The sequence below is a fragment of the Syngnathus floridae genome, chromosome 17 (genome assembly GCF_059516105.1).
Source record: "Syngnathus floridae isolate MCC-2025c chromosome 17, RoL_Sflo_1.0, whole genome shotgun sequence".
Classification (NCBI taxonomy): domain Eukaryota; kingdom Metazoa; phylum Chordata; class Actinopteri; order Syngnathiformes; family Syngnathidae; genus Syngnathus; species Syngnathus floridae.
The window spans coordinates 12,528,854-12,539,670 of record NC_142429.1 but is presented as its reverse complement, the minus strand read 5'-3'; the positions used below and the strand labels follow the sequence as shown (position 1 = coordinate 12,539,670).

General features: G+C 48.3%; 1 protein-coding gene and 1 long non-coding RNA gene across 9 annotated transcripts in view; both read right to left on the bottom strand.

The window, feature by feature from the left end:
- Nucleotides 1–6,429, bottom strand: LOC148384692 (uncharacterized). 6 transcript variants are annotated; one of them, XR_015853469.1, is made up of 6 exons: nucleotides 5,940–6,429; nucleotides 4,851–4,962; nucleotides 3,397–4,769; nucleotides 2,081–3,331; nucleotides 1,113–2,010; nucleotides 1–857 (listed from the first exon to the last, which is right to left on the bottom strand). It is a non-coding gene; the product is annotated as an uncharacterized LOC148384692 (long non-coding RNA). The 6 variants fall into 6 exon arrangements; XR_015853470.1 differs by lacking the exon at nucleotides 5,940–6,429 and having other exon boundaries at nucleotides 2,081–2,163; nucleotides 2,244–3,331; nucleotides 4,851–5,931; XR_015853471.1 differs by lacking the exon at nucleotides 5,940–6,429 and having other exon boundaries at nucleotides 2,081–2,401; nucleotides 3,209–3,331; nucleotides 4,851–5,931.
- A 1,027-nt stretch (nucleotides 6,430–7,456) lies between these two features.
- asic2 (acid sensing ion channel subunit 2) overlaps nucleotides 7,457–10,817 on the bottom strand; it is a 29,414-nt gene continuing 26,053 nt past the window's right edge. Inside the window, exons 6-11 of one of the 3 annotated variants that reach the window (XR_015853275.1) lie at nucleotides 10,486–10,642; nucleotides 10,311–10,402; nucleotides 10,128–10,207; nucleotides 9,994–10,062; nucleotides 8,398–9,597; nucleotides 7,457–8,189 (exon numbers count right to left, since the gene is read on the bottom strand). Coding sequence is in view for 1 of the 3 variants with exons in the window: in XM_088357137.1 (XP_088213263.1) it covers nucleotides 9,505–9,597; nucleotides 9,994–10,062; nucleotides 10,128–10,207; nucleotides 10,311–10,402; nucleotides 10,486–10,642 (491 nt within the window). In the remaining 2 variants the exon portion in view is untranslated. Of the gene's footprint in view, nucleotides 9,598–9,993; nucleotides 10,063–10,127; nucleotides 10,208–10,310; nucleotides 10,403–10,485; nucleotides 10,643–10,817 lie in introns of all 3 variants that reach the window. The other 2 variants (XR_015853276.1, XM_088357137.1) reach the window with 2 other exon arrangements.

The window sequence follows — 10,817 nt, the reverse complement described above, 5'->3', positions numbered from 1 at the left end:
TGACTGACACCAAAGTTGACTTTATTTACAAGACCACCAACAGGAAGCAAACACACCACTGTTGATTTTATTCACAAGAATGCCCACATGATGCATGACGATTCAAAACAAACCAAAAAATGGCTCTGACTAGACTCAACAGCTTTTACTCTTACAGAAAAATGTACCAACATTTTGCAAGATTCTGAGTTCGGTGGCCATTTTAAAGCAGGGTTGCCAAAGATGACTTACTGATCGCAACAGAGACCGTATGTACACTTGTCGTTTGCATCTATGGGTGTCTGGCTACTTGGCTTTTGTCAACAATTTAGAATGCATGCAGCTTTTCTTTGTGTAGTTAAAAAAATAAATAAAAAGCCTGACACTGCATATTTAAGTCAATTTGGTTTCAGCCTAACTTTACAATTGTCTTGTCATTGAGAATGTCTCAAATGATTCCAGTTTGTATGCACGATAGACTGCCAATGCCAATGTTTAAAATGGACCACTTGAATTCAGTTCACAGTTTAATTGCAGTTCAGTGGTACACACACAATTACAGTACAAACAGTTCATTTCATGATTAAAAAAACAACAGTAAAACAACAATATTGCAAAATGACGCGGCGCTGAGAGAAAGAAAGCGGCATCATGCAGATAGCCAGTGTGCACACCCAGTGAAAAAGTGGAGGGAGGGAGGGAAGGAAAGAAAGGACAAAAGAAAAAACGCAGTCATACTCTCCTTAAATGCTGGCTGGGCGCTTTGCCCTCGCCGCATCCGCACCCGTCCGTCTCGTGTCGGCCGCTCATCACGGGCGAAGGTTGGCTCCCCCCACGGCCGGTATTCGACGTTTGGACTCATCCTCCGCCTTGTGCCACTGCAAAAAGAAAAACGGCTCTGTTGCATGCGGTTCACTTCTGTGGACGTACTCATTACCTGTCTATTAAAGCTTGCTCCTATTTTAAGCTCCCTTCATTAATAGCGTGTGCACACATGAATGTTTTTGTTTTCTTTTTATGTCTGTTCCTATATGAAGAATTCAATGCTTATAATTTCTTTCTTTGTCGTAAAGTGCTTTGAGCTGCATTTCTTGTATGAAAGGTGCTCTACAAATAAAGTTTTTTATTATTACCCTCTGGTCTCGCGGTCCTGTCCAGTCCCTCTCTGTGCAGGCACTCGTCCGATCCAGTGCCCCAGCAATCCTGAAAGGCAGACATATTGTGTTGGTTTTGGCAAGGGGAAAAATTCCACTAGCACCCCCCCAACCTAGACTAAGGTAAGTTTGAATCAGGTAACTAGCGGCACGCACGGGCTGGCGCATGTCTCATACGGCCCTCCCGCATTGGCGCAATCCGGGTTATGAAATGTTTAACCCCTTACAAAAAGGGAGGGAGGGAGGAAGGGAGGGAGGGAGAGAGCGAGAGGAGATGAAAAGAGGCTTTGGTGCGCACTTAAGCGTAACCGGCCAGTTCCCCCTGAGTAGAGCTGGCTTGGCCCCGAGAGGAAAAAAAGAGGAAAACGTGACGTCACGGAGAGCGTCACGGAGAATCTCCTTGTCCTCGACACCGTCGACGACACTGGGACCCAGTCTGGCAGACATTATACCCTGGTATTCCACAAAGGGCAAGGTATAGCCACGTTCCACCCTGAGTGCACCAGGCCATGCAGGTACTGCCGGGCGCGTTGGAGAAAGAGAGCGCGAGAGAGAGAGAGAGAGAGAGAGAGAGAGAGAGAGAGAGAGAGAGAGAGAGAGAGAGAGAGAGAGAGAGAGGGAGGGAGGGAGGGAAGGAGGGGGGGCAGGGGGTGTCTACTTTGCCGATTCGTATCTAGAGGGTCACAGCAACCCAAATGCCCGTGCGTGCTACTAGTTACCCTATTCAAATAGACAGGGGTAGGGAAAACACAAAAGAAAAACCAAAGTCATACTCCCCGAAACACTGGCTGCATCTGCACCCATCAGTCTCGTGTGGGCCGCTCGTCACGGGCCAAGGTCCGGGTCTGCTCCGGCCGGTGTTGGACTCGTCTTCCGCCTCGCACAAGTGCAAAAAGACAAACGGCACTCAGTTGCATGCGGCTCACTTGTGTCAACGTACTCATTACCTGCCCCCTCCCTGGTCTTGTGGGTGCAGCCCAGTCCCTCTCGGTGCAGGCTGGCCCTCGTCCCATCCGCCGCCCCGGCAACCCTGAACGGCAGACAAATAAGGAAATCAAATTAAAACCAACACTGTGTACACTACGCTTGCAGATTGGATTGCCATGTCACCGCCTCTGGCCAGCCTTGGCCAGTCGTGCATCAGGCTCCTCTTCAACACTTGGCGACTGCTTTCTTTGGGTGATTCCTTCCTTTGCACCCCGCTCACCAATCGCGGGTCTGGTGGCCTCCGTCCACCGGCTCTTCGTTTCATACATCGTCTCTTCCACCTAGCAAGACAAGCACAAAAGTCTCGCTGCGCCGTCGCTTGCGCTTGCGCAGTCGCTTGCGCTTGCCGGCGCTTGCCGTCGCTGCGCGGTCGCTTGCGCTTGCCGTCGCTTGCGCGGTCGCTTGCAATCGCTTGCGCTTGCCGTCGCTTGCGCGGTCGCTTGCGCTTGCCGTCGCTGCGCGGTCGCTTGCGCTTGCCGTCGCTGCGCGGTCGCTTGCGCTTGCCGTCGCTGCGCGGTCGCTTGCGCTTGCCGTCGCTGCGCGTTTGGCACTCAATGAGGGCTGCACAACATTTTGGAAAATCAATGATATGGCAGTATTGGGCCAGACCACTGCATTGAGGCAAGTTGTGCAAAATTCTTGGATGGAGGTTAACTATTTGATCGCAATGAGATCAGTTAGATGAGTTAACTTTAACTTACATCAATGACTTATCGTCTTAACTCATTACAAATAGTTAGGCAAGAAAGCATTTTTCATTTGAGACATGAAAATAAAAAATTCTTTGCTGTCTTAAAGTGCATGTCAATAACCTAGACCACCATATGGCAGTTTTCCAATACACGTGCAGCCCTACACACACGTCACCATTGGTGTCCAAATGGCAGCCTCGGGGCAACTTGATCAACACACCACACGACTGAACACGACACTGCTTTGTAGCACTAAATATCAATGGCAACATTTCGTGATTGATTTAATGAATTTGCGTCAAAGAATTCAGAATTTGTTTCAGTATGCAGCCCTCAAGCAGACATTGGGACACCGCTGGTGTAATTTAAAAAAGAAAAAAAGAATCCATTTCACACGTTGAAGCTGCGCAGGTCGACGCCTCCAGGGAAGCGGGTCTCCCTCACAACTCGGCGACGTCAGAGCGATGCCACAGTGGTACGTTCACCTCTGATCAGATCGTGTCACATCCCGGTCGCCATCTGCAGAAAGAGAAACAAATGTTAGAAACACAAACAGCACCCCAAGTTGTCGGTCACTTGCTTACTTGATCACAGCGGCTAGCTACGATTGGTGAGCATCGCCCGGTCGGATCGGGCCGTGCGCCCCCCCCTTTCGCGTCCGGCCTGCAAATGGCAGAACATGCAATGAGTTGGGCGCTGCTCGCATCATTACGTCTTCCTCGTGGACCGGCTCGCCCAAACACCGCCCCCTACACCTAGAGAACAAAGGACACACAGCTTAGATCAAGCACGACAGTGGTAGGTTAGAAAAAGACACAAAATGTTACCGTCTCGCTCCAATGCTGCCCTACACCTAAGGGGAGAACAAAGAACGCAAGTACCACAGCGGTGGTAGGTTAGGGTTAGATGAAGTGCAACAGTGGCAGGTTAGAAAAAGACAAAATGGTACAAGTCAAATTGCAAAATTGGACATTCGGGATCGGCTCGCTCCAACGCCGCCCTACACCGATGGGGGAGAACAAAGAATGCAGCAAGTACAACAGTGGCAGGTTAGAAAAAGACAAAATGGTACACATCATATGGCAAAATTGAACATTCGGATCCACATCAAAGTTTCGTTTTGTCTCCGTCCACGTAACCACGTCCTCCCCCAAGTGAGCCGTCAATGGCAACAAAGCACAAGACAACGCTGGATCCAGACAAGCCACAACCACAGCACACCTCTTAAGCAAGACCAACCATCAGAGCCCCAAACACTGGCCACACCTGCAACCTTTCCGTCGTGCACCCATAACCAAAGGCAACCACACTGCCCCCTCCTGGGCACATGATCCGCAAACATCGACTTTTGCAGCGTGCTGCTTGATTCTTGACTTGATATAGCATTGCTCTTTTGGATAGGCCATTGCCCCTTTGGATAGGCCATTGCTCCTTTGGATAGGCCATTGCTCCTTTGGATAGGCCATTGCTCCTTTGGATAGGCCATTGCTCCTTTGGATAGGCCATTGCTCCTTTGGATAGGCCATTGCTCCTTTGGATAGGCCATTGCTCCTTTGGATAGGCCATTGCTCCTTTGGATAGGCCATTGCTCCTTTGGATAGGCCATTGCTCCTTTGGATAGGCCATTGCTCCTTTGGATAGGCCATTGCTCCTTTGGATAGGCCATTGCTCCTTTGGATAGGCCATTGCTCCTTTGGATAGGCCATTGCTCCTTTGGACAGGCCATTGCTCCTTTGGACAGGCCATTGCGCCTTTGGACAGGCCATTGCGCCTTTGGACAGGCCATTGCGCCTTTGGATAGGCCATTGCGCCTTTGGATAGGCCATTGCGCCTTTGGATAGGCCATTGCACCTTTGGATAGGCCATTGCACCTTTGGATAGGCCATTGCGCCTTTGGATAGGCCATTGTGCCTTTTCATATGGAATTATACTTTTCCCATTCGGCTCCTCTTGCAGCCTACAAAAACACACAGCCATTAATTGTGTGCTGGGAAGCTAAAACTCGACAACCATTGTGTGTTGGGAAGCACAAACTCACCTGATTTAGGACTACTCTTCCTCAGTGTCCTCAACATCACTGAAAGGGCTCCTTCAAGAGCCTCCTGCTTGCTTTGTATAGAGGGATGCTGGCTGGGCGGGCTTTTTAAGTGCTACAAAAGACAAGCAAATTATTGCAACAAAAATAGACATTGAGTAGAGTGCCAATGGCATGATTTTTTTGACCAACAATTATCCATACTAGGAGTTTTACATTTGAAAAAAATTATTATATTGTAGTAAGTTACGATAATTGATCAAAATTGTAGTTAATATTTTAATTTGATACATTCTAAGTAGAGTTTTACATTTGAAAAAATATAGAATCATTACATTGTGGTAAATTACAAGAATTATTAAAGATTATAATTCGTATTTTAATTTCATCATCTACAACTCACCTCACATTGGACAGATGATCCAGGTTGGCGGCGCTGCGTCCAAAAGGGGAGAAAATAACCCACGCAAATGTTTGTTGCGTAACGGAACGAGCGGGCGGGCGCCATCTTTGAATGGATTTGGTCCGATTTGGACATGACGTAACACATACGTTGCATTCACCAGTTTGCATGACACGGAAATGGCACACGGATGATACAAAATAATCAAAAATGGTTTAGTTGACTAGAGTCAAACTAACATTTCCTATAGTCCGACAAACACGCGCTTATCGGCGGCGTCATTTACGAACCTTCTACAGACAAACGAATGAAAAAATGCTGGCCAGCATTAAAAAAAACAACCGCGAAAGACATTTAAAATACCACCAAAACGCGCAACGACACGACGCAAAGTGGATTGTGGCGTGCCGTGCCGAAACCTCAAGCACTCCCTAGACAGCGAAAATCCTGCAAGAAATAATAAATGGCATCGTAAGAAACTGCAAACATTTGCTCACGGGCTAAATGGCCTGCGGCTTACAATTTACCTCCGTCGCGGTGGACGTGACGTGGCCGAGTCACGAGTACGAAAAACAAAAACGGCTTGTGAGAAAAGGCAACAAAGCGTGCCAATCGTGCAACAAACACGGACGGCGTCCGTCGTGAAAAACGGCAGGAGACGACAAACATTTGCTTGCATGCTCGCTTACCTGAGAAACCGTCCTCCGCCGCCGCCGCCGCCGCCACGCGCTCGGTGGCACCTGCATATGATAACTCCCCTTGGGCGAGCACACCTGTCTTCAATTGACCTAAAGACCTGACGTCACATCCGTCGATTCAAATCTTCTTCTTCTGATCGTCCAGCGGCCCTCGGCACACTGCCGCCACCAGGTGGTCGCCTGTCATGGCGACTACTGTGGAAAGGGTGGCTTCGGATGACTATCCGTTGAAACACCCAACATGTTTGGATGGAGGGTACCCTATCAATATGACCAAATCTCCTTTTGTTTCCGAGCAGGCTCTGGTCGAGTGGTTAACGCCATTGCCTTCAATCAAATGAAAATATTTGTCTAGCCCTAAATCACAAACAGTCTCAAAGGGCTTCGCATAGACAAAAATTGACAATTATTCTCAAAGCATCCCCTGATCTTAAGCTCCCAAAAGGGCAAGGAAAAACTCAAAAACCCCTGCCAGGCAGGGGGACGCCATTGCCTTCAATCAAATGAAAAGATTTGTATCGATAGTTCATCCTAAAATGAATTGTTCTGGCAAAAATTCTGCGGCCGTTGCAGTGCTCCCGTGGACTCGTTTTCAATTCAGTTGTTAAGAAACACCACACCGTTGCACAGAGACAATTCTTGAGTCATAGCAAATCAAGGATTTTCAAACGGGTCCAAACAAGTTATTCCGTCATGGCTACAAAGATCTTTAGATCTTTTCGGTCACTCTCGCGAACTTTATTATCTTGGAAAACATGTTGGAATGCGGCCCCAAGGACTCGAGCTTGACACCTGTGACCTTTGACCATGATAGTTCCCTAATAAAATGGCCTGTTATTAGGTACACTTGAAAATGGCGGTGTACCTAACGGAGGGTCCGTGTGATTCCCTCCTTGAGCGCACCTGCCTGAAATGTTTTAGCTCCTGCGGAACGTGAAAAGAGCTAAAACCTTTCACGCAGGTGCGCTTAACGAGGGTCACTTGGAAAACATACTGGAACGCGGCCCCTCGAGGACTGGAGGTCCACACCAATGGTTTAAGTGAAAAGTGCCACACACGCCCTCACCCCCACTTTCTGATTGGCTGGTTGATCTGTGACGTCACACGGACACTCCATTAGGTACACCGCCATTTTCAAGCGCATCTAATAACAGGCCACTTTATTAGGGAAATATCATGGTCAAAGCTTAACCAAAAGTGCCACACCCGGCCTCACCCCCACCTCCTGATTGGCTGTTTGATCTGTGACGTCACTTGGACACTCCATTGGGTAGAATCGGTGAACGGGAAATGCAATTCACTTACTTGTTCGTGAACGGGAAGCCACCTCTCTGACTCAAAGTTCTTCCCGCAGCGCATTTAAGACAAGTCCACCAAGTCTTGCTGTGTTTAATGTTTGTTACCTAGCAACAGACACTCTCAGCTCTTTTGCATGGGTTCACTCAGGAGATTTCTACATGATCCTAATCCAAGGCAAAGTCACCTATTTAAGCACACCTCCAGCCAGCCATGGTTGCTTGCAATTTTATTTCTTGATCGATGAAGAGTGTTGTGTGGCGACACATCTGCTCTTTGGAACAACAAAACGAGTGGCAACACATTGAAAATCAAAGTGTCCATATTGCTTTTGGAAGATGATTCCAGAAATAATAGACCAACCTGCAACGCCCTGGAACGGATCAAGTTTTGATAACAATTTCTTGGTGATATCCCATTGTAAATAAATAACAAGAGTTCAGATATGCAAAATTGTGCGGGGACCACCAATGACATCAAAGAGAAGAAGACACGTGTTACAAAAAAGTGTTGTTTAATGGGTTCACATTGAAAACACACGCACACGCACACGCACACGCACACACGCACACGCACACACACACACGCACACACACACACACACACACACGCAAACACAATGTTGGCGCTGTGGCACAAAAACGGCGCCGGAGCACGGCGAGCAGTTCCAGGTCGCGCCGAGGCGGAGCACGTAGACGCCGCTGGCTTTCAAGCGCGGCGGACACATGGGGGGGTAAAGACCAATTAGAATTAAAAGTGCAGTGATGAATCCATTCCGAGTGAGATGGCGAGACCATGCTGGGATTGATGGTGGAAACGGAACAAAAAATCACAATTCCAGATGCTGTATTCCGGAAGCCGCAGCAGGAGACAACGGGCCAATCGCAAGGCAGCAGAGGGCAGCGCTCCACCAAAACTCTGAAGAACAATGTGTCTCAGTAAAACCTTCAAAAACATACATATTTGAACAACACCAATACGAGAGAGAGAGAGAGAGAGAGAGAGAGAGAGAGAGAGAGAGAGAGAGAGAGAGAGAGAGAGAGAGAGAGAGAGAGAGAGAGAGAGACAAAAAAAGCTTTCTGTCAGAGCTCTTTGTTTTGGGGGTAAAATGGTGAAAAGTTGTCAGGGATGTTTTGCTTTAAGACGTGCTCACCATTTTGTTCTCTGGCTTCCATTGCCACCCCACTTGAAGTGGGACGGCGGGCATCCTGTCAAAGATCCTCCGTTCCTCTGTCGGGGCGCGCTCACACCGGGCCATCGTAACGGCACTTGGGCCGACCGAGTCCACCGTACGCTAGCTAGCATCGTGCACGATATAAATGAGACGAAAGAATCCATTGAGTCCAAAAAACTGCAAAGAGCAGCATTCAATGACAACACAAATGCACAGCTAAAAAAAGAGGCAAAGCAGAGCTTTTGATTCGCGCCATCACTCCTCTCATCTCCGAAGCCATAACTGCTCCACCGCACTACACAAATGGAGTGAAGAACTGAAATCTTCTCAACTCTCGGTAGCTCGCCTATCATTTCATTCATGGAACAACGGCTCCGCATTCTTGATGATTGCCATCTTGCACAATAGAACTAATCCTCAGGTAGAACATTCCAATGGATGGGTGCTCATCACGTCTGCGTGTGTCATTGGAGTGACACAAGCGGTAGGACGGAATAATGAGGAAAAAAAAGCCAGGCTGTTCAACAATGACAATGGCCCATCATGCTAGGATTCTGCCATCTTGTGAAATAGAAATCAACGGAAGGAGAAGAAATGTTGCCTAGTGTGAGTACGCCCTTGAGGCCTTTGGTGGACTGATTCCAAATCGAAAGAAAGTTTCTTTTCTGTCTCCACCGGCTCATTTCTATTTCCCTTGTCCGACAAAAAGTAGCGATTAGTCTCTTCGTTTAAAGCTGAAAGAGGAATCCAAGGGTGAAGCTGTACATTCATCACGTGAGCGAGCGAGCGAGCGAGCGAGCGGGCGGCCACATTATGAGTGATGCATACGCTTTGGTGGCTTTCAGTCTTTTTTTTGGTTCACTATGGTGTCCGCTGAGCCACCAACGGATGCTTCTCAGGTGTGTGTCTCCAAACCTTGAACCTTGTGCCACGCCACGCCACTCGGCCCGCCCCTCCCTGACCCATCTGGCTCGGCTGAGGTTTTTTAGCGTCTCATGGTTGGCTCTCCTCAAAGTGGACGGAGGGGATGGGGTGGCGGGGTGGGGCCAGGCCAGGCGGGGTCAGGAGGCCAGGCCAGGCAGGGCCTCAGCAGGCAATCTCCTCCAAGGTGGCCTGCAGGGGCACAGCCACGCTGTGGCTGATGGACTCCGAGTGGTTGGCCACAGGGTCACAGGAAGTCTAAAAGATACCCAACATTTCATTTCATTCATTGGAAATCAAATTAAACAAACAAATAAGTCAACAAAAAAGAAATAAGGTGAAAAGAACAGTAGGCAACAATGGTTTTCATTTTTTAAAATACAATGGAATGAAAAAGTCCGAGTACCCAAATGAAATTTCATTCAAAATACGTCATTTGATGACAACATAACAAAACCCAATATTAAACGAATAAAAGTACCGGACATTTTGTTTGTTTTGAAATGAACAAAGAATTGCAAATTAAAGTATATAAAATTAGAAAACCTTTACTACATGAAAATGTCTTATCATTAAAAAACACCAGTAACCACATTTTTAGAAAAACAAAGTTAAATATCACTGAAGGGGCGGGGCGGGGCGGGGCGCACTTACCACATCCCGTCGCCGGCCTTCCTCCTCGTCCTCCCGACTCAGGAGGTCCAGTAGTCTGTCCCGTACCACCTGAAAAAGTCCAGTCGAGTTAACCAACCGTACCGTGCTTCTTCCTCCGTGCAAGCACGACTGACCTCGTAGGCGTAGTCAAAAAGCTCCAGGATGGTGAGAATGCTGGCCCCGATAAAGAGGCCCATCTGGCCGCCGATGTCACCTGTCGGGGCGATTACCTCCATTATTATTATTATTGACGTGCGAGCGTTCTTCTTCCACCACATTTGTCCAGCGATTCAAAAAATCATCATTATTTGGATTACCCAGCAGGCCCGCCACCTCGTAGGCTTTCTTCTGCTCAATGGTTTCATAGTTGAGCGCCTCGAAGAAGACGTCCAACACCAAAATATTGTCTCTGTGAAAAAAACAACACGCTAAGAGCAAATGCGTCGGCCAGCACGTGACGGACGGACGGACGGACAGCGTGGGCATACGTACGCGATGTATTTCTCCGACTTGTTGAACTTCTTCTGCAGGTAGCGCGCCGAAGTCTTGCTGGGGATTTTCACCATGGAGAGCTCTTTGTTGTAGCGCGTCACGTTGCACGGCGTGCGGCACATGCAGCCGCTGCTCTCCGCCGACGCCGACAGCTTGGCTAATGACCGTTAGGATGAGGAGGTTGATGATGATGATGATGAGGATGATGAAGGGGTGGTGACGGTGAAGGGCGCAGAAGAGGAGGCAATCTCTAGCCACATCCAATGAAAAGTCCCAATCAAACTCGGATGGTAATTCTTTTCCCAAGTGACCTTAAACAAAGCAAGCGAGCT